General features: G+C 39.3%; 1 protein-coding gene across 3 annotated transcripts in view; it reads right to left on the reverse strand.

The window, feature by feature from the left end:
* The window catches only part of pex14 (peroxisomal biogenesis factor 14), a 47,202-nt gene that overhangs the window by 20,497 nt on the left and 2,139 nt on the right, over positions 1 to 24,566 (reverse strand). For all 3 annotated transcript variants that reach the window (XM_034144868.1, XM_034144866.1, XM_034144867.1), the window contains exons 2-4: positions 24,116 to 24,210; positions 22,147 to 22,197; positions 4,652 to 4,736 (exon numbers count right to left, since the gene is read on the reverse strand). In XM_034144868.1, the coding sequence (XP_034000759.1) occupies positions 4,652 to 4,736; positions 22,147 to 22,197; positions 24,116 to 24,210 (231 nt within the window). The remainder of the gene's footprint in view (positions 1 to 4,651; positions 4,737 to 22,146; positions 22,198 to 24,115; positions 24,211 to 24,566) is intronic.

Below are 24,566 nucleotides of genomic sequence, written 5' to 3' on the forward strand. Positions count from 1 at the left end.
TTGGCCAGCCTGTAGTCTACAGCCGGTCCTGAGTGCCAGGAAGTGGTGAGCGCCATGTGCTGAGTTTGTGCAGTCAGACTGCACTGTCAAATAAGCAATAATGTGTCCCCGGACTCCTGATTCATCTGACCACAGCAGACTACATGGTGGCAGACTATTGAGTGAGACATGCAAAGATCTCCGTTTCACTGAATGAGAGGAAATAAAAACAAGCTTCTTCCTTTCACCTTGAAATGTAAAGTCTTTTGAAAATAGAAAAAACACATTTATGCTGCCATTGAGCTTAATGTATGTACATCTTAATGGCTGCTCACACCTCTGATGTTGTTTATGCAGCAAATGAAAGGTTTTGGTAGCTTGCATTAAAATAAAATACATGAAAAATACTAAAGCTGTTTACTAGTCAAATTACAGCTTGTTAAGTTGTGTTGCATGCTCTGATCTGTTTATTGTTGAGGTGAAGACAACAGAAAATGAAAGAGCCCTTAGATCCTAAAGAAAAGGGAACACGGTGAAAGTGAGTTTTACATATAAAAGGAAAAGACCAAAAAGGGATTGGGAAATTTATTATGGGTTCCAAAACCTGTGGAATGACCCCTGGACCCCTATTTCAGATCGACCTGTGGTGAGATGAATTTTTTAAGACATAAATTACACCTAATGACGACACCATAAAAAAGAACAATAATGGAAAGCTATTCTGTATTTCATTATACTGTATTATTTGGTGCACCTGATACACGCAGGGCCTGTTTATGAGTCACCGTATTAGCAGATGCTCAGCCAAAGCATTTGCTTTGACCTTGCCATTCTCATTGGGGCATGAAATTACGGTGCTGGCACCTCGATATTACAGCTATAAATACTGTAAACTGCATATCTGGGCTACGTTTTCTATTGTCTTTCAACATAAACCTGATCGGTATTTATTTAAAGGAAAACCCATTGCTCGTCAGGTTATTTACAGCTCTATTTTCACTGCCTCACATTCTCTGGGTATTTTTAAAGGGCAAACAGGCAGCGAGGCTCTTACATTAAATCCATTTCTCCGATTCTGGCACTTCTGGACTTTATGGGTCAACACATAGGCCGGACAGCCAATTATAAAAATTGCTTACTAAAATATTTTCGGTGCTAAAAGGTGAATGACTTCTTCACTGTCGTCCCAAGGCCTGAATTATGAAGTTGCCCTTGAGTGAAAATTACTTACATTTTGAATATCGTATTTAGAAAAAAAAGAAGGCATGGCGGGGGTCATAAATAGATGGAGGTCAATGGGTTATTAAGAAGTAGTCAAGTGCAACTTCTCATGCGATGCTGGAGAAGGAGATTCTACATGTCATTTGGTGAGGTACAACTGCTTGAAAATAGCATGCCCTAAATAATGACCACTCTCATAGAGTATTCATTTATGTATTAAAAAAGGGGACTCTGCTCTCATTTCCCTGCTTTATCGCCTTGTACTGATGACAAAGTAGGCAAGGCCTAGGCTAGGTGGCGCCGTGGAGTAATTTATAACCACATCAATCCCTTTACCTTCTATGCAGGCCTTGGTCATTGTCATTTTTGTCCGAGAGGTGAGTCACATAACCCCACTTACAAGCAGCATCCTATTAATATCTGGGATGATGAACCTTATCCTTACCCTTACCTTCAAACCAGGTATGGTAATAGACCAATAGCCTACCTGTGTTCCCTGTGACCCTCGATCACTGGCCCTCTAGTCAGGGTTAAATCTATTAGCATTATTTATTCAACTCAATAACAATTGGGACGGTATAAAAAAGAAATAATTCAAGCTATCATTTATGTCTCAGTGACAGAGAATGTACTGTGCCTGTAATGCATTTAATATTGTATTTACCTGCATGCAACATTGTCTGTGTACTCGCAGTGCTTTATTTTCCCATACAAACTGCACTTAGTTTGGTAATCTGGGAGAGGCTGAGTGATGTCAGTTTAGGGGCCACGGTCAAAGTGACATGTTGAAGGCTGGAAAATGTGGTTGACTTTGTCCTGGGAATTTGATTTTTTTTGGTAATTATGTGTGTAACTGCTAATTGTCTGGGCTTAATGGCGGTGCCAAAATGGGGCCCAACGCTCTTTAGTTGTTACATCTGTTAATTGTAGAGGACATGGATGGCACAATTCACTAGATGAGACTGGAGCACATTATATTTCACTCAAAATTTACTTGATCTTGGCAAGGAACAAATAAAGCAAAATTGCCTCAAGATGGCTGCAAGACAGTTTAAACGCAACTCATTTCCCGACTCCTCTGCAAGAGAAAGAAAAAGACATCTGGGTTTGAATGAAGATTTATATTACATCTAAGTGACAAAGTTTCAATATTTCAGCCAGTTTATTCAACAAGGACTCGAGAAGGGCAGATAGAAATATTGGACTCCATAATTGCCAATTCATAACCTTAAATTGACAGTTGAAGGAAAACAGAAAATTATATATTTCAATGAATATTGAAATAAACCACACTATTAGGGTCTCTTTGGAAAAAAAGAGATGTAACTAGAGAGGCATCCTTCAGTGCAGATTAGGGCACAAATGCGCAGGAAAATAATATGCAGGAGCGAGATTATTGTGTAAAGATTCTGCAACATGCAATCAAAGTGGGCCCTATTTTCCCCTTCATCAGCTGTCCGGCGTAAGTACTGGCAGCAAGAGGAATCCAATTTAAAATCCACTCTACCGGGAGATGGTATTGTTTCATTTTATGTGTGCTTTGACATTTCTGGCTGTTAATATAGAGTAAAATCCAGAAGTATTTACATAAATATGACATTAAACTGTATTAGAAATTAAGACTGACACATTTGCTGTGGCGAGTGAGGGAGGAGGATGATTGAGTTTCTAGGTCAAAGGGTTGAGAGGACAATACATGCTGGTTACAAAAACAGGGAAACCGTGAGTACTGGCTTGGTGTAAATCAATGCCATAGTCTAATATGGCAGAAATGAGACGGATACAAAAAAGCAACTCAAAAATCATGATGCCTGATGTTCTCTTTGACTATCTTGTGCCAACTTATTTCATTTATTTTAGTCAACATAGAAACTTGATTTTGACACGTACTTTTTTACCTTAAAATTGTTGTTTTTTTAAATTACACTCAGTAAAATAATGATTACTACAGAAATGTCCAAGATGGAGCATGTCACAGCCTTTTTCCTGAAACAGTTTCCTGTAACTTAAGCATTTATAAACACGGCGTTTACAGTGTAATTCATGCTTTGAGACACTTTCCTGTAACAACTCAAGGAAGCTTTAAGTGTTTACAGGATTTCAAGGTTCACTGTTGTATGACTACACCTAAGTCCTATGAAAACGGCAGAGTGCTACTCAAACATACTTTGTGCTCAGGGTTTCATTGCTCTATTGTCTCTCATTCTATACCCCCTCTCTATCCATAAGATCAATGTCTTTATGCAAATCAAGGGTTCTTGTTTAGATCTACAGTGGAAAGGACTTTCCAAAATAAATCTGCATTAAAGCATCATACATATTTCATGGACTTGAAGTGCAGTAAGAGCAAGCCATTTTAGATAGCAGAGCTCCGCGAAGTTTAACACTAAGCAGAAAGTAAGAATCAAATGTGGCTTAGTATGACATCACTTCGTATTGATGAGGCCTTATTACATTTGAGATATCCAACAGTAGATTATGAACATGCCTTGGATGTCAATAATGAGACACAAAGACAAAGAAATTTCAAAAGATATCAAGAGTCATTAGAGCCACATGAGATGTGTGTATAGCAGCAGGCAACCATGGATTTGGTTTCAGGTTACCTTCTCCTGTCATGGAGCTTTTAGGCTCACTTTTCACTGTTTGACCACTCTAATGCTGGAGGCAGTGTCCCCCAGCAGGGCAGAGGTACAGCCCCCAAAGTACAGAAATGTTTTGTGAAGAAATGAAATAAAATAATCTTTTCACAAAGACCTTATCTAAGAGAAAAGCCATACTCTCTATGTACATACTCTGTGTACATATTGTCATTGCTCAGCCATAGACTGACAGTGAGAAACACATGGCACAACACTGCACATTTCCACCGCCGCTTTATATTGAACCGACTTAAATGAGTTCAGAGTAATAAAGCTTTTTGCAGGTTTATTGCACAAACAATGTGTCAGAAATAATCTCAATGAATTGCAAAGAAAACTGAAGAGCCAGCAAACATTTCCACCATCCCTGCTTAGAAAACCTCCCTGTGTCATGCTTCAAATTTACGATAACAGTTAAATTAAGTAAAAGGGTTAAAATGCTGGAAGGCAATATTGATAATTCCATTGAAAATGCGGGAGGGAGTTTGTCAATATTAATTTTCCTGAACCCAAAGGAGCATCCCAACTGGTGTGTCATTTATTCACGGGGCCTGAATCATGCACTCTGAAGCTAAATCGACCCCTGTTAGACCCCCAGGGCAAAGAGCTACGGCCACAACCTTTGACCCTTATAGACTAATCTTACCAACAAAAAGACATGGTGTGTGCATCCCCTGACTAACCGCATTTTTTAAACACATACATATGGATTACAATGTTAATCCTATATTCTGACAGATATATATTGTATTTTTCCAGGCTTCCTGCATTGCTTTCAACATAAATCAAGAACAAATCAAATGTCTCACCTTTTTTCGTTAAGAAGGCTTTTCTAGTGGCCAAGGGACTCTGACGTACTTTTGGGTTCTGGAGAAATTTTACAGCGGTGGTAATCTGTGAAGAGAGACAAATGTGATTACATTCCTCACAGTGAGATAATGTGAGATGAAGGAGATATGGTCTGCAGGATAGGGATGCTTTCAACGGGACAAACAACAGTCTAGACCTTCTTTAAGAAAAAGGTTCGTTATAAATCAAGACAAAAACTTAAATGGATATAATTTGATAGTTGCTTCTAAGCCCCCACACCCAGCAGAGAGTAGAAAGACCACCTGACCACTTTCCAGCTAAATGTGGGGAATGACCAAATCAGCAGTTATAAAATTAGCGCATCAAGAGTGCTGGTCAAATGGAGTATGGAGCTTAATTTGCTATTACCCTCTTAAAGACAAACTTCCATTCTTAAGTGCGCAGTGGAAGAAAATCTATACTTAATGCAGAGGTGATCATTTGTATCTAATAACTTGAGAATCCTAGGCTGAAAACTTCTGTAATTCTTCCAGTTAAAATCCTGCCATGATCAAATCACCCAGCCTGAATGTTGTAATGACTTGAAACGTTAATGCACTAGAACGTTAAATAGCATCAGAACATCAGTAGTTTTAAGTGCACTGCGTTCATCGATTCTATTATGTTTTCCTTCGAGATGCACCTTAATTTTCCACCCCAGTATGCATTTCCAAGAATTGGAGCGAGAAAAAAAATCTTCCTCAAATGGCATTAAAACATAAATTTGAAGTGGGCGCCGTGAAGTGGCGCCTCCTAAAATAGATAAATATGTAAGAACACAGAGAAAGGGGAAACACACTGGAGGGGAGGTTTAGATGACTTATTATCGCACCTGTGGTCCCCGTGATTCAATTGTAAAAGTCATCCCTCTAATAGGTTGAAAGGTTTTGATTACTCTTCTTTTCTCTTAGTGTTGAAAGATACAAAGTGATTGAGCGCCCTGCCAGTGGTAATTCGTTTTGGGTAATGCATTGCATATACTATGAACCGGTTTCAATCCAAAAGAATTGCAGTTTAAACTTGTCCAAAGGGTAGGTGTGGCAGAGAGGCTGCATAAAGAGCTGGATTTCTGTGACAAACACACAGTACAGTAGAATATCATGGCACAGGCAACTTTAGGGAACAGATAAAAACATATTTAACTTGTCTTTAGAGCACTATGAATACACTCATTGAGAAATAAAATGAAATGTAGCCGTTTTTGAGTCAAAAACGTTTTACTTCAATTAGGTACAAACATGAAAATAATGATGCACAATCCATACATTTACTCTTGAATTATACTTTTTGTAGCTCTACTTTAAGATAAACACAGTAATGAAACTTCAATGTCAATTTTATCAAAACATGCCAGATTCCTCCCACGAGATCCTGGCACAATTTATTTAGACACTAATCTACCATTTCACTGTGACACCACCGTGACCTTGGTGTACATATGGGTTACGCAAGGGGTATGGAATTTCCTGCATCTCTATATGCTGAGGGCTTATTAAAGTCACTCACCCGGAACCTTCATTGTGACAAGCAGATTAAACCATTTGCATGGTGAACCCCCAACTGATGTTCTGGGCCAAAAGATACAGTCAAAACACAGAGAAAATATCCCTTTGATAACGAGACAAAATCATCCTGCTCTTGGCAAAGCTCTTACTGCTCAAGTTAAGTGAGCCAATGAGAGTACTTGTGGTAGAGGCAGAAACCAGAGATAATAAACACACTGAAATCTAATATTCTAATATTTATTCCAGTAAATAACGGAGGCCCTGTGAGAGGTAATGACCTAATAGAGGAAGAATATGCTGAGTGAGCAAACCTTGTTTACGTACTCCTAAAATTTCAATAGCAAAATATTGACAGGGAAATGGTGTCAATGTTAATAGGCATAAGTATGACATCTTAGTAAGGACCGCAGCTTGCTCAGCGGCAAACTAATGAGGCAAATGTCCATTTGGTTAAATCTGTAGTGGAAGGATCTTCAGGGAGAGGAAAAGTGCACTTCTTAGCAGATGACATAGATGCTTTGCACAAGTTCCACCCAGACATCTCAATCAATTATAACCACATTGCACAGATTTCAGTCTTGTCTTGTTATTGACTTATGGATCATCCCAGTTATAGTGTTGGGTAGCACACAACTGGGCTTTTAGAGGGTTAAGATGGATGGAAATGTATGCACATTTGGGTTGGAAGTGTAAATTACCAAAATAAAATGTAGGTGAATTGCCTTCATTTTTGGAAAACTATAGGAAAATATTTTGGTGAAATCAATGTTGGCTCTTTTGTAAAGCTTCTTGTAAAGCTTTGACTGCTAATGCACCAAAGTGCTCCATATTAACAGCAATAATCTTTACAAACCAGATAACCAATAAAGTGTCAGGTAAAGCCGAAAAAGAGGCGAAAACTCAATCATAGGAAGAGATAACATTAACCAACACACTTAAAGAGAGTGAAGTTGATGAACAGACAAGATTACAGCAATGTTATTGAGTTTGAATTGGACAAGACTTTGCGCTGCACTTGTCTGAAAATTACAATTGTGATACGTTGAATTGTGAGAAATGAGAATAAAAACCAATTATGTTCGAACCACATGGTTGGACGCCTGAGGGAATCCATGTAACCAGTTGTATATTTTTGCTCTAACTAGTGAGAGCACTTAACTATTATATACAGTGAGGCCTGCAGATATACTGCAGGTGCGCATTATGGGGGTTTCAGAAGTACTTGGAAAATTCATAATTTATATACTGAAACAGCAACAAGCTGTATGCTGTATGATTGTTTTCGGCTGGTTTCAGTATTGGAAGTTACAGTTAGTTTCAGTATTTGAAATTAACTATAGAAAATCATTTTAAAAAACAACAAATGTACAGATGCAACAGAAGAAATGGTTTAAAACTTTTGAAAAGGCTATAGGACCAGAAAGCTTGTGGTTGAAACTGTGGCTTTCCTTCCTAAGAGGTTCGCTGCATGTTGTTTGACATTTTCAATTACATATACTTCACGTTTTTAAATCTCAGGGCTTATCTAAACTTCTATCCAAGTGTCATTGTATAATGAAACAAAACACTGCGTTGAGGCGATTTAAAAGTAGAAAGTAGTCACAGATTTTCTTTTACAGAAAAATTAATTCCCATGCACTTAAAAACAACTTAATCTATTCCACAAAAAAGGTATATGTAACAGAGATTCAGAGGTCATGATGGAACTAGATGTTTGGTGGGGGGGTTCAATGGAGGGGCTAAGAGGAAATCATTAGCAAGTATAGGATTCAGTCTCAGTGTGAATCAATTCATTCCAAATTGCCCCGGCCTGTACATTTGTGGAGAAGTGCCCCTGATATAATAACAGACTGATAGACATGAACAAAAATTGTGTTAGGCTGGTCTCAAGTTTCCCCCCCAAACACACGTTTGGAGGACCAAAAGCGAGAGAAAGTGAGAGACGGGGAAAAATGAAGCTCTATATTAATTTGGTGCTTTCATGGATGATCTGCTATCAGTGGCAGCTGTCTTAAATGACTTAACCCAATACCTTTCTGATACCAGAGCTCTACCAGGAAGGAATGAAGCTTTAATGCAATTATTGTGTTTCCTTTAATCGCCTGACTGCTTGATGTGGCCAGCAGTGCTTTTTAATCTTTTGAAAGAGCAGCTTTAAATGCCCTTCTAATTGTGACATCTTTCCCGCCTTGATGTGACCTTTAGTGGAGGAAGTAGGGCCTCATGGGAGCAGCAATAGGGAATTATTGACCCTGAGAGACATCAGGAAGTGAGGTGCAGACCCGACCACATCCACTCTCGCTCAGACCCTGCAGGAGCTTCAACGGCTCTGCTGGAGCTGAACCATTCTGACAATGACTGTACAAAAGGAACTTGTCGGGTCTTTGTGTCTTCTTCTCTTTTGGGCAGTGCTTTTCAGAGAAGCTACACAGTGAGAAAAAAAACATTACTGAAACTCAATATCAGTTAAATCAGATAAAAGAGTACGGGTGAAAAATGTCCCTTAAACGAACTAGTAAAAATCTACCTTTACTTTAGTTATAAAAAGGACCAGTGAGTGGAGAATAAATAGAGTGGTTTTGGTTTTGTGTGTCTTATTCTCTCCGCTGTGGGTAATCAATTTTTATCGAATGGTATGAAATTTGAAAGATCAGAGTCAACATAAATGAAAAAGGGTCATGGAAAACTTCATTGACATTTTCTTTGCAAAGGTTTAAAAATAACATACAGCGCTGTATCAGTGTCAGTGTTAGAGCCATGGGCAAGGCTACAAACATGACATCAAAAGCACATTATGCAAGTTTTGTAAAGGGGGGGTGTTGGTGGACGGAAATCGAGCTTTTTTCAAGTCCACTGCATGTACAGACTAAACTTTCCATTCAGCAGCATTTCCCTATCAGACCTCTGTGATCACAAACACGGAAAAGTTGAGTCGGTTCAGCGGTAAGAAACACTTGGGGCTAAAGTACATTTGATCCAGCGAGGACACCATCAAATCGTAAAAACTGTGCAGAGTACAAATAAAAGCAGATAATACAGCCTTCGAGGTCACAGTAAGGCTGTCAAGGAAAACAATTGTTTTCCTAGTAGGTAGTTTGACTAGGGTGTAAAATTATATTTTAAAACTGTAAACTGTATTTTAAGATTCATTATGTCGGGTATGAAAGATGTTACCATGTGATTACTTCACTTCCTGTTCTTTGTACATTTAAGTTATGATATGTCTAAAAACTGGGGTCAACATGTGTGTTTTGTCTTCAAAGGTTTGAGTTTAAAAAAGAATAATTCAGCCTATGTCAAGGTCTAAATGAACAAGATTGAAACAATGACAATGTACTGCAGTATTGAGAAACAGTAGTTGGTGCTCACAGTCTTTTTGAAATCAGATGAATCAAAGTGAAGCATTTATTATATTCTTGTGAGACCTAAACTTGCATAGAAACAAGTGGCATCCAGCCAATTCAAAACTATCTAGCGGGGTCTGACGTTTCTTAATATGTAACTGTCAGTCGTGCTGCCTGGGGTTGCCCTTGCTAAACTAGCGAGACAGATGACTGTTTAGATAAGGACGTCCCCAGCGGGGCCCTGAGAGCCCCGATGACTAAAGAGCAGCGACTCCGTCAGTGACACCTCACTTTCACCCACTTCGGACAAAAATACTTATATAGCCCACAAATTCCTTTTAATTCAGGTAAAAGGCCCAAACCATGAGTCTGGAGCTGCTCTGAGAGATGAGGGTCATCAGAGATTAACCCATGGCACTTTAGCAGTGGGGGTGCAAGAGGGGAGTCGCAGCGGAGCACAACAAACTACTTAGCCACCACAAAACATTCCAGCCCCTTCTCAGCTGCAATCCAGTAATGGATACTTCCTCAGCTCCTCGATTGGTCAAAATGTTTTCATACAATAATTTAATTCAGAAACACATTTACAAAGCAGGAGTAATCAATTTTAATTAGTTGATTTTTTTTTTCATTCGCATAAAATGTAATGTACTGCCATCGATCTCCTTTGTTCTTTAATGCAGTGCCTCTTTCCTGTAATACGAAGCTTTTCTTTTTCTTTTTTCTTTTCTTTTACAGTCAATGATGACATTCTGTGACAAGCAGTGCTCTTCAATATACACGATGAGCGTTACTTAACACAAGAGTGCTCACAATGCAACTTTAAAGCAGGGGGAAGTGCTACATTATGTGGTTGTACTTTTTGAAATGTGCAACGTGGGAAAAGTTTTGTAAAAAAATGAAACTCAATCATATTACTTTCTTTTAAAATAAAATACAGCTATACAACGGAGTATAAACTCTGGTTACCAATATTTTCTTGCTATCATAACATTTTTTTTAAATCAAAAATTACATATTTATGTTATTTTATTACCTTAAAATAATTGTGTAACGTAAATGAACAAAAACTGAAGTGGGGAAAAGATTTAAAGTCTTAAAATGAGACATTACAAATATTAAAAAACGTGGTCATCATTGCTTGCTCTCTTGAATTTCATATAAACATAATTTTAGTATATATACTATCTGCAAATCTTTTTTTTTTAAAAGAAACAGATAATGCTCTGAGGTAAATAACAACTATTCAAACAATTACATTTGGAATTATAAGTTTTTTGCCAGAAACTGATCTGCAGGAGTCATCTAAAAGGTTCTTTTGTGAACATAAATTAGATAAGCAACCGGCTTCAGTCACATAAACAAAGACAAAGGCTTAACTTAAAAACTGCCACCGCTCTGTTTGTTGTCCTTCATATCATCAAGGCCCGCCAGCCTTTCACAATCAATTAGTTGATTGAGGCAAAACGCAAGCGGCACCAGCAGCAAACAACGTGAAGCTTGTGTCCAAGCGACACACCACAGAAGTTGTGTAGTGGTGTCAGAAGAAGAGCTGCCTCCGTCACGAGCAACTTACAGTGACAAGCCTATCCTCCTCTGTTGATCCAAACTGCTCCTCTCACTGGGAAGACACCAGCCCAGTGACACACACACCCTGCAACACACACACACACAGCGAGGCAACTTGAAGTGAACTTCTGCGATGGGCAAATAATGCAGGGAGCTCGGGTGAAGATGCAGAGAGCTGGCATCAGTTTTGTGTGCAGTCCTTTCAGCCTGCCAAATAGACTAATACAACTAGAATAGAGAGGGCAGCGACAATAGGGAGAGAGGTGTCCTTTTATTGATCAAAAAAAAAAATCCTTCTTGGGTACACTGTGCCACCAAATGAGAGTCTGCTCACAAAGACAACCAGGCAGTTTGTGACATTCCAGTGACATTATAATCGCGCGTCAACCCATTTCCAGTCAATAGGCCGAATGCACTAATCGTACGTCTTGGATCAACAATTTCATGGTCTTCAAAGGGGGGCAGGAATTGATGGCATGACCCTCCACACGGGGTGAGACCCCTCTATCCTCAGCGAGTGCCACAGCGAGAAGGAGAGGAGAAGGGTGGTGTTAAGAGAGAGGCATCAAGCCAGGAGCGCAGCCAGAGAAGATTAACATCGCCATCTACTGGTCAGGGGTGGTAGAGGTGGAGTCAGAGGGGGGAGAAAAGCCTGGCAGTTCACCCTTTGCGGCCTGTCTTTCACTGAGACCTGTCAGAAACATTTAGACACACTTGCCAAGACAATGGGCCACACATCTACAGAGGCAGATACGTCATCCTGAAATCACCATCAAATGAGGGAGGAAACTTAGGGCAGCAGGACTTCGCTTGGTTTTGGGAGAAGGAAGAGTCTGTTCCTGATCACACTAGGGTGACAAAGAAAAATGTTGGCTAATTCTGCTTTTCTGGAGGCTTCCAGCTGTCAGTAACAATCTAACCTCGAGAGTAGGATAAGCATAAAAGGATTGCGGTGCTGAGAGCGTCAGAAAACAACACTCATCAGGGTCGCAGAAGTAGCAGGGCTCTTTCTTCTCATTTAACCCGATACCAGAGAGGATACAAACACGACAGCTCGTCAGATCAAATAATAATTCTTCATTTCAACCTTTCTGAGCCAGGGAGGCTGCACACTAGAGATTTCATTGGCTATAAAATGTCATAAAGCGACAAAAGCATGTGTGACATTTGGTTTATGCCACACCTAAACATTATCCACCTCTTCTCAGAAGTTCAGACAGAATTTTCAGGTTTTGCAACATGTTTGCCAGATTGTTAATAACTTTATGTGACGTATAAATTATATAATTTAAAACTACTCCCAAACAACTCCAACCTTTCGCCTTCAATCACAGATGTCACGCAATGTTTGTGCATTTATGATCTTTCTGTAGATCTCAGATTATTAGTCTTTTAAACATAGTTGATCGCTCTCCCACAAAAAGGTGTCTATATTGTACAGGAATCTTAAAAGAAAACAAGCTTCCCTCTACTTTAAAAGTAGGTCTACCAAAATAGAAAGATTTAATCAGCATCAAAACAGCAGATAAAAGACGCAGGAGAAAAAAATCAGAAAGGAATGCTGCACAGCACCCATACTTTTTGTGACTACGTGACAGTCACAGGCAGTGGTCAAGTTTAGGCGTCAACACCCATCTGAACTCTACATCAACTCACGTGGTGACGGGGGAAAATACATGTTTTACCGGGCTCCTCCAAAAGAAAGAGGAGAGGAGAGAACACACAGTGAACCACTATAATGTCACACAGGGTGGCGTGTTACAGTAAAGGGGCTGAGTTGGCAAGCAGCTCAGCAGCAGACGCGCACCTGTTCTGACATTTTCTGTCGACCTTGACACAGAAAACACATGACAATGCCACTCTGTGCATTTCAGAAGTACAGGCTGTTTGACGAAGCCCTTCCCCTTTTCTTGTCCCCAACCTAAAACTACTTTCCAGGCAGCATGGAAGAAAAGCATGACGTAGACCAAGGGACAACCAGCACTAAAGTCAAATACTGATGATAAATATCAGTGAAAACAGTGAGGGAGGTTATACACAAAATCTCATACAAAGTCATTTCAGAGAAAGTGTTCTGCTTCCAGAGGGTCGCAGGCCACCAATAACTCCCTTAAAATTCAAAATTCGACAGTAAACACGATCTGAAAGGGACACAAAGGCCTCAGCCTTTCTTCTTTTTAGTCAGTTTCTATCTCATTCTCACCCTTTCTTTTGAAGTTCATGACAGAGCTACAATGCATTCATCCAGCTACTATTTTAATCAAAGAGAAAGCAAAGTAGTGCTGCCAGGAGAGCCACACAGGAAAACAAATGCAATCTTCCTGTTAATCACTGCATTAACAAGAAGTCGACAGACTTGACGCACTTGCCAGGGAGGGGAGCCAGTCCAGGTGTTGGATAATTGTCAGTTGTGCAAGTGGCTTTGGTTGCTTTTTTACTGTGCCAGCCTCTGTTTCACTGCTGGTCTACACTTGTGCCCCACCTTAATGATAGCTTTTAAAAGTCCTCTTTCTGCTGAAGGCTGCATACAGACACTAAGAAGTCTTGGCAAGTGTTTCTCCATGCTGACTGTAGTGGACTATGTATGAAGGATTAGACGTCCTGCTGTATTCAGTGCAGCTCTATTTTAAAGTATGAGGAGTGTCTTATTTAAATGAAAGGCCAAAAACCACTTTAAAAAACACATACAGGCTTTGTAACCCTTTATGGAAAACAAGTCCATATATCCTCTTCCTGGCAAACAACCATATATTAGAAACGTCACAGTAGCCCGGAAAAAAACAACTTGCCAAGACAGCAACTTGTCAGAAATGATTCACGTGTTTCTTTGATTCTTAAAAAGAAATCCTTCATCTGTAGGTGAGGAGAATGTAATTCTGAGAGGATATGAATTACAGGCCAGGCTCAACTTTTCATTATAAAAAACACTGGAAACTTTACCGTTCACTGTCAACGCACAAACATATCACACATCTCAAGTTAGGCTAATTAGAGTGCTACATTTTCACTTAAGTGCTCTTATTTCTGCGGGTTTTAAGATAATTTATCTCAGTTTCTGTATTCTGTCACTTTCATTTTAGCCTGAAGAGTAGCCCACTATCTCTTTTTTTCAGATTCCCCAGATAAAGCCACAATCTCAGGGCGCCACACACAGAGAAACTCCGAAATCCTATTAGCATTTTGCTTTCATTATTTTTAATCAAACCCAGAAAACTGACACATATTAATTAATATCCATTACCAGTTTTTTTTGCCTCTCTCCCAGAGAAGACGTTGGGGGGGGGGGAAAGAAGCAATTAACTTAACAAAATAATCAAAAAAATTGTTTCAGAAATCCCTGATAAATGTCATGTGAGGTCCCGTCTAAATGTAAGAAGTGCAATACATTCTTGCTGTCATATTCCATTAAACTGCTATTACAGTCTTGATAGAACTATTAGTCACTACATTATTAATAACATTAATGTATTTACATTTTTGGTGTACAAGCCTGCTTTCATGCAATAATTTATGAACCAGACTTCAGATATGTTATAACGCTCCACATCTAGGCTCTTTTGTGTTTATTATTGATTGTGAAAACAGTCAAAATTCCAAGTCACTCTGCCCTTCCCCCCACCCCCTTAATGTATTGAGTGGGCTGTTTACATTAAAGGACTGGAATAAGTGCATTTACATCTGAAGCATAACTTCATAATTTACATTCCAACATTTATTAGAGGTGACAAACGAGCATTTGGTCCACTCGTGCTTTTCCACAATGCAGCACTCATTCAATCCATATAAATTACAGCTGGGCTAGGGAGTGCAAGAGCAAATTATTTTATTATATTTATGCATGTATGACTCTATAGGGGGTTACTAAGACAAACAGGGAATTACTTGATTAGGCCAACTGTGGTTAACAAAGAAAGAAATATGAGACTGCAGGTTAGGCCAATCACATTTCAGCATTATTTAAATGGTTGGCCTCAATTCAAAAATGTAAAATACACAGATCTTATTGTAAAAGATTAAGATCAATAAGACTGTTGTATCTATAAAACGGGTAAACTGCAGACTCCGTTGTTGACTTCACTTAACTGTGTATTTTATACCGTATAAAGAGCTCTTTTATGTATTGCAGTCCTAATAGCTTTCGCTGAGCTAGAACTAATATTATTCAATTAAAAGAAACTTGCCTAAAAGGCAGTATTATATTACATAATTAGACAGAGCAGCATTTTCAGAAGTGTAGTTACAAATGCGCTGAGGGGATCCCAGCATTTGAACAAATATCTGGCGCTGTAGGGGAGCTTGCCGACAAATTAACAGCTAATAACTTACTGGGAAGCCAGATAAAGAAAGAAAAAAATGTTCCCCAAAGTGTCAATTACAAACAATTTTTCCTCTGATTTCCCACACTTGTGATCATATGATGTGCTCAAAAGCATTTTGAATATTGAGCCAAAATTGCATCGTTGTTCATTTATTCATCTTCTTTTTTTTTTTTACACACTGGATTCATTCACAGAGAATTAATTCAGCAGCGGCAGCAAGATAGTTTAGGATAGCTCTGAAAGCGTAGGCGTATGGCTCCCTCGTGAGAGCACTTGCTGGTCAGAGAGGAGACAGACGGACGGGCGCAGGAACAGGGGGAAATGAAGGGGGATTCAATCAAATTCATGTTCATTAAAATCAGAGGACATCACAAAAATTAGAAAGATGCTGACAAATCAAAGGGTCTCAGTACCTGAATTACCATAGTCATTTACTTATTAAAGCCAGGATGCTTCCTGTCAATCAAGAGCCATCACATTCTCCATTTGCGGCGGAAAGCCAGCGTAATTGCTTCTCATACTAATCAACACAACTTGTGTAATTATGCCTTGAAAGTGACATTGGAGGCTGAGAGCGATGTGAGCAGTCTTGACAGCGGAGACATCTCAGATTCATCGGGAGATTTCCAGCCTCGCTGCGAGGAGACAAGCCGCTCTCAGACCAAGTTACTCACTCCAGCAGTTTACAACCATAAACACAAAGAAAAGACGATAAATCAAGCTGAAGTAATTACAAAGCAGAATACAGAGTATAAAGGAAGCTCGGCTCAATAAGGCCACTTTCCCAAGTATATTGAGGCAAAATGACTACGCTGTAATTAAAACTGCTGTCGTATTTCTATCATTTCTTAAGTAAACATATTATGACAGTTCACTAAATTGTGGGAGAATAGGAAATTACAGCTCTGTTACCATGCTGTTTACATTAATGTACTCGCTGAGCCGAAAACCCTACAAATAAAACCCTAAGTATTCATTAAAGTTTATTGAATTCTGCTTAATCACAGACTTTACATGTGTCTTCAGAATGAACTTTGGGTAAAACTAGCTTCAACATTCCTCCAGGCATTGGAAAACTATCCAAACCATATTCCCAGGCTGCATCTGTCACCAGTCACACTGCGGCCCAGCCAGGAAGGTCAGAGCGAGGTCAAATTACTGCAACAAATCAAAAGCCACGGGCCACGACATGAGACTATCTACATAAAATATGCATATTATTGACATACAGTGACAACAGATTCTTCTTTATATACTGTGAACTTTACAGTGAATTAAGGATTTTCAATGCTCTCATCAAAATCCAAAGATAAACATGCTGCATTGTCGGGGTTTGACAACGCAGATCTAGTCCGGCTCAGCACATAAGGCAAGAGACCGCAAAAAAAAAAGAAATGTAAAAAAAAAAATGGGCTTCATCTGTGCTCATCTCTTTCAAAGAGGTGGGAGGAACCATCAGAAAAAAAAGTCACCAACATCAAAAAGAAGTCAACTGATAACTCTGGCATGCTATGAGTAGAATAATGATTTCATCTGCAAACAGAAATAAAGAAGAGAGATTTATGGCTCGTAAAAAGTTCAAACAACAGAAAAAAACTAAAATGTGTGTCATTCCTCACTTATGACCTCCAAACTTTGGCACATGTTGAAGACAAAGTAAAGAAATGCCCTTTTGTGGCCAAATGTGAGAAAAACAAGAACGGTTACAGATATAGAAAACAGAGGCTTTTACAGGAAAAGCCTGTGTGATTCAGCCTCTGCGTTCAACTCTAATGAGTCAAAAAGTGTGACCTGCACTTAAACAAGAAGTCACAGCCAGAAGCTGTAAACTCATTTTCCCCATCCGAGCCAGCAACGTCGGCAGGACCTGGAAGATGTGCTCTGAGCATGCACGATAAATCTGACGTGAAATCATAATCATAAAAGCAATTAGCTGACCCTGCGCCACTCGTCCTTGGACATGACAGTGAGAATTCATACAGAGTCCTCTAAGGAGGCTGACTGCCGGGTTGGGCGAGGAGGGGGAAAAGTGCAACACAGCAACAATAAAACAGAGGGCCCTTCTTGTATCATTAACCACCGAAACAAACAGCGCATGATGCACAATGAGTGTTGCGCTGAGAAACAGAGAATTGAGCTTTTATGCTTTTCAAAGATAAAAACTTCGACCCGCTGAAACAAACTGTGGCGGGCAGATGTTTCACATGTAAACCTATGGGCTTGGGAAATTAAACACAATGATGTCATGGCATTATCATTTGTAGAGTGCCGTTTGTAGATCAGAAAGAGTTTACTTATTTCAAATGAAACACAAGAGCATGAATATTAATGTCCCACACGCCTTTGTTCTGTGCTTCTGCAGAACATGCAGCATGTTTAGAGTCACATGTGACAGGATACTAAATCTATTGACTGCGCGATGGCAGGTGATCAGATTTATTCGACTTTTCCCTTTCAAGGAGTGTGTTAGAATCTGAAAGATCTCTCTTCTCACAAGCACACACACACACACATCATTTCTCGCCATCACTTCCCACCGAGTAATTACAGCAAGGCCGAACTAGTGGCTGCCACCTAGTGACCGTCTTCTCCAATAATCATGAAATATCTCTATGGCTCGCGCCCCCACTCGGACCATAACTCTCCTTTACTGCAGACAGCTCCAATAAAGGATTACAATTACAATTAAAGTAATGCGCAAAGAGGAAAAAAGGAAAATCTCAGAGAAGGTTCCCTTGACTAACTAAATGGTAGCCTAGTTTCTTGACAGAATGGAGTTACCATATCAGACTCATTACCGGCTCCCATTTCTTATTCTGCCCTAATAATTAATTTGGGGCGTGTTGAAACCTGGAGTCCTCAAAAATTTAAATAATGGTTTCGAAAGTGATGAATGTGAAATGAATTGAAATATGAATGCTGCAATAAGAGATTAACTTCTTGTTATTTTTGCTTTATGGTAGTGAGGATGTAAAAAAGCAGAAATCACTTACTGTAAAACCTATTATCTTTTCTTTCCTAGAAGATTGTGCAAGTCATATAATCCAGAGAATAAAAAACAAACATGCAGAGGAAACACATTTCAACAAGCACATGGGGGAAGTCATTGGAAAAAAAAAAGTACTGAGTCAAGACCCGAGAGTAACCTCTTGACTTCCTGGTATCAACGCTGTGTTACAGTTGTGCTACACCCACGCAGAAGTGAAGTTTAAAAAAAAATCTCTTTTTAGCGCTAACATATGAGGAACATCTGTCTGCCTGTGACTCATGGGGCTCAGCTGAAGGGTCGTCAGGGAGAGCGGGGTGAAATGAGGAGAAAAAGAGCCGGCAAAAGACAACAGGGGACGACATCAGCAGCAATACCTTCACGTCGCTGGCTGAAACCATTTCTGTTGGCCCGTCCTCTGCCAACCTGCCAGGTCCCCCACAACTCCTGCACTTAACACACTGTTCTTTTTCCTCCCTCTATAGTGTGATGGCTATTGCAGAGGGGCTACGGAAATTTGGAGACTGCTGAGCCAAAACAGATCACTTCAAAGCGGCTTATTTAACGCTTGCTAAATTTTTCATCACAGTCGCTTAATATCCTGGGGAAGGGGAGCTTTTGAAGTTGCTGTGAGACCGGGGATGTTCTTCTTACAATTCTTTTCTCCCTCCCATTACCACCCTCCCTCTGTTGTACTCAAACCCCTAAACCTAAATACAAACACACTCAGTTAACTCTACATATGCCCACATGCACATACAGAGGTGCCAAGATGGTACGGATGCAACTCCTGCACAAGTAAACCACATGCTTGCATACGCACACACAAACGCATTTCTTTTCATTTGGGTCATTTCTCAACATGTTGAGAGTAAAGGACAGGTCTAATTCTAAAAGTTTAAAGAATAAGAATAATATTTGGTGAAATGGTCTACACTCCTGTAGATCAGCTGCACAGCCACACACATTTTCATACACACACTCCGCAAGAAAAAGTTTCTCTTTTTGTTGGGCGTGTTCACAAACTGACTAGGGTCTGATTATTTGCTGCTTCCTTTCTTTATCATATAGAATAGTAAACCAACAAATCTTTGGTTTTTAGACAGTCAGACCAAATAAATCATTTAAAATTATTAAGTGTTTTTTTATATTTTATAGACACAAGATTATGCAAGAAAATAATAATAATCAGATGAATAGATAATTAAATAATTTTTAATCTATAACAAAAATATTTTCTGCACAATACGAGCGTCTCTATGAATGTTCTTATTCTTTACTTTATTTTTTATTTAAACTACAATTTCTAAAGAAATAAGTGTGGATATACTGTATAGCCGTTATTCATTCTTCATTTCCCTAATAGCAGACACATTTGTGAAAAAAAGACTAAATGTAATTTTGAATGCAGCTTTTATAATGAAGAAAATACAACATAAAATACAATACAATATCTAGTCTCATATTACAATATTCTCTTATGATACTGGATAATATGTTGAAGTATTTCCTTGTTTCAGAGCTAGCCCTGTTCTCTTTTCATGTGATCAAAGGGATTTGTAGACATATAATTATTGTTGTGATGCGTTTGGGTGGATATGAAGGCAGTGAGGACTGAGTGATCTGAGGAGACGAGGAGTGAGCGCAGGGTGTCACTGCAGGGAGAGAGCACAAAGACCAGGGAGACACCGGCGAGAGACTGGAAGGGGAAATGGCCATGGCAGCAGCGAGGGGAAGGTGGGGGGGGGGGTTATAGATGAAGCAAGCCGGGGTGAGAGCGAGCAAAGAGCAGCGCCAGAGGCAACAGCAGCGGCTGGCAGCCACTGGTATACCAGTCAACCATGATGGAACACACACTCCAACAGTCCCTCCCTCCCTTTTGTCTCTCTATAACTGCAGGTCCGGGCCTCCCCCTCTGGCCCGGGTGGGGGCAAAGGCTGTGGCACCGGACCCTGAGCTAAGGCCCCCTTTTGCCACAGAGGAGCGCCCACACTGTGTGCCAGGGCCTGATCTGGGCGAGGTGAGTCAGAACCTGTTAACATGACTGGTGTCCCCAGCCTGACACACTGGCTTGCTTGACATGCACATGTGCACATAAATGTTCTACAAACGTGTGTGTGTGTGCTCTCTCTCCCCCCCCCCCCCCCCTCTCTCTGCCCTACCAACCCTGCCAGCACTCCCTTTCCTCTCATCCAGATAAAATCCTTTCAGACATAAATTTCAATTATTCACCTCATCCAAATAATGCCATGTGACAAGAATTATCCCTACTGTAATAATCCACTTAACTGGGAAAGAGCAGCTCATCAAAAAGAGAAAGGAGAAAAGGGCTTGGAAGTGAGGGTGGTGGTGGTGGTGCGGGGAGACTTGTCAACCAGTCTCGAATCAGGACCCTCATAACAAGAATTTCTTCCCTTTTTGAGGAGGCAGTCTCGAAGCGCACTGGGATGATGAAATTGAAGTAAATTGAAAGAAAGCCTCGGAGAATGCTCCCACAATCAATAACCCCAGGATTAAATTAGCCTTGGCATGAAGGGATGATGGGGGGAGGATGAAGAGTGAATGGTGGTGAATGACATTGAGACATGTAGACTGAACAATGCAGCACTCCTGTAACCTGGATGCTGTGTCCATACAAGGACAGTGAATGCACCTGTGATGTATTCCATCCCACTTAGCGATAAGACAGTCCCGGCTATAATCATTGTCATCACTTGATGCGAGCGATGTGTAATGAACACTTCCATTCACACATTACGGAGAAATGTATTTACAACTTAGGGAACTTATGAAGAGTCGAGAGACCCTGAGTTAAAGGGGGGACAAAAATCATGTGAATATTTCTTATAGCTGAATATTAATATGATGTACTACTGTAATGCAGTAATTGAGCAATATTTACAGAAAGTGGGATGCAAGGAAATTAAAATAGTATTATACTGCAGTCTACATCTTTAAGAATGAATTGACTAACTTTCTTTGAATCTGTTTTTGAGGCTACTATACAAAGTCTATAGTTGACAGTTTTTTCTTCTTTCTATTGGTGACCTAGAGACAATTGAAAAAATTGGATCCAACTGTGGCCGATGACCCACTCTTGAAACAATGGGCTAAAAATGAAATAGATATGTAGTAAAAGTGTTGTGCTAGACATGAGTAAAGCAATGTTAGAGCTAAAATAGACCTTTTTCCTCTAAAGACAAGGAACGTAGAGTACACTCTCATTATTGACTTGGGGACATCAGAGTGGTGCTAAAGTGAATGTCAGCTAATTGGAAGGCTTCACCACTTGATCTCACTGGGGTTTGGGTAATATAATCTGGTAGCAAAGATAATTATTTTGCTAATAAAAAAAAATAAAAGAGTACCAACTTCTTTAATTTACTAGATCATAAAAAAAGTCGACTGATTCTCAACTATAACTATGTGTTATCAATTGCATAGCGTATCTTGACATTCATTCTCTCCAAACAGCTGGTTTCATTGGAAAGCACACAATTAGTACTTGGTTGACAATCATGGCATGCAACATTCATCAATATTTAGAAGCCATAAATAATACACAGGTTTTTTTTTTTTTACATGGGATTAAATGAAATGTGAGTATCATTTGATCTCACCTGCAATGTCTATCATCTTATATGCACTTATATTAATTAGCCATTCTTAAAAATTAGTTTTCAGCATTGTGGTTATCAGTCAAGTTATTTGTATAAAACACTGAGTTCTTACCAGTGCTTCTCTGGGGGGGGCCGCCGTATCATCTCCAAGCGGGAGGCCAGGCTGAGGGGATAAACAAACACTTGTATTAGACTGCCATCTACTGGAGGATGGAGGCTATGCTGGTTTTTGGAAGCAGTGATCAAATAGCAGCTGTTGTGGAAGATTACTAAGAAAATGTATCCAGAACTGTACAATTTTAAATACATTTGCTTTACTTGAGTATTTCCATTGTGTGCTACTTTATACTTCTACTCCCATACAAGGTCCTTCCTTCCTGCAGCGGTCAGACTATATAACCAGCACGGCCCCTAGTAGACCCCCCCCACCCCCAAACACACAACAACTCAGACTATAACACCTCTTGTTGTTAAATACCAACTATGTGCAATATGTGCAATATGTGCAATATGTGCAATATGTGCAATATATATATATATATATGCCGTTAAAAACTGTGCAATATATACCTGGCTGCTAAATCCTCAGAACTGTTACAGGGTGTGTATTTTTGTAAAATGTGTAACTTTCTTTATTATAATTTCTTTTTTTATCTTTATTACTTTTTTGATGCATGCTTAGGTAACATTAAGCTGTCTTTGGCTCTTTTCTGCTGTAACAATGTACATTTCCCCTCTGTGGGACTAATAAAGGTATTCTGATTCTGATATCTTGACTTACTAGTAACTTTACAGATTTTGATTTTCACAAAATAAAATCAACAGTTAGGATGCATTTTCAACAGTAACGATACGAATGTATTGATCATAAGATGCAAAATATAAAAGTACTTACAATGTACATATTACTGCATCACCAACTATAATGATTAAAATAATACAGGCCCTTATTTTGATGCTTATAATTTTGTCTTTTTACTCCAGTAAAATGGTGTAAGTAAATTGACAAGGTAATTGATACTTCTTCTTTAGTAAAAATGTGTTAGTGGAAGTACTTCTTCCAGCATAATGTAATTTTCCGTGATCATTCATCAAAAAAGCAATATCACAGATTAATGCTGCTGAAATAACAAAAAAGAAACTAAAAAATGAAATTCTTAAAATACATATATATTTAACAGCATCAAACTACTCAGGAGAGTTAAAGACATTGCCACATACAACTACTTCATAACAGACATAATCAAATCTAGTAAAGTAAGTGGTTAAATCCGTGGTAGAAACAGAGTAGTAAACGATATACATCGACATAAACTCGATACACGTGCATACAAGGGAATACATATTTATGGCTATGCTCATGCAAGAGTTGATTAATTAGTAAATAAGTAATTGTTATGCAAATGTTGGCATGCATGACAATCATTCATGACTTCAGTTCCTTACTTAATGTCTTTCCTGCTTCATCAGTCTCTTGGTTTACTCAGTCTGCCTTTTCATGGTTAATGGTTAAACTATGCTCTTTCATTCTGGATAAAATATGATTTATGCTTGCCTAAATGAACAGTGGATGTAGAGGCAAATTGTAAAGCTGTCCCTGCATACATGTTTAAGCATTACGTTTATTTATGTGTATTTTTCTGCTTGTCAATGTTAGCAGAGGTTCGAGTGATCCACCAGGCTTGTTTGGCTTACAGTGACTTTTACACATCATGTCATGTAATGCACAAAATAAGACAGAGAAAGAAAGACTACACGTTGAAATGGAAGGACGTACTATGCAAGGTCATGTTAAACAGACTACTTAGACAAGACACAGACATTTTAGCATCGTACGGTGAAGCAGAATAAAGTCGGCCTTTTGCGTTCACTTTGTCAACACAAGCATGTCTGAACTTTTGAAGCGATGCAGCAGCTAGCTAGCATGCTAACTAGCAAGTGTTTGCTAACCTCTTACTAGCAAAGCAGTTATAAAAGTAGCTAAAGAAAAGGAAGGCATTCAAGGGTCATGTCATCTAAACACATTATACTGTCGCGTCTGGACAATAAGAGGTGAATGTATTTGTTGCATAAATGTAGACCTGTGTTGGTGGATCAGGTTGCTCGGTGGATGCCATCTTCCTCGTCTTCTTACAGGCTGCTCGAGTGAGCCACTCTCGATTGCTTTTCCTGAAGGCTATAAACACTGCATATTCATCACACAAAAAGTGACTTTCTTATCTTATCATTTTACAAAAACACTATTTTTGTTATGTCAAGGAAAATGCCATAGCATGTGTCCTGATTGCTCTCTCTAAAAATAACATAAAACTATAACATTGTGTTCATTTGTGTGTGCCTTTATGCCAGTTTTTTGGACTACAATTGTTTGCCTATCTGATATCCCACTTAATTAAAATATGAAATACTTGATATAGAATATAGAATATAGAATAGAATATAGAATAGGGAGGGATGAAACCCTCTTTAATGGTCACACATGCAGAGCACACAGCACACACAGTGAAATTTGGCCTCTGCTTTTAACCCATC

The sequence above is a fragment of the Trematomus bernacchii genome, unplaced genomic scaffold (assembly GCF_902827165.1).
Source record: "Trematomus bernacchii unplaced genomic scaffold, fTreBer1.1, whole genome shotgun sequence".
NCBI lineage: Eukaryota > Metazoa > Chordata > Actinopteri > Perciformes > Nototheniidae > Trematomus > Trematomus bernacchii.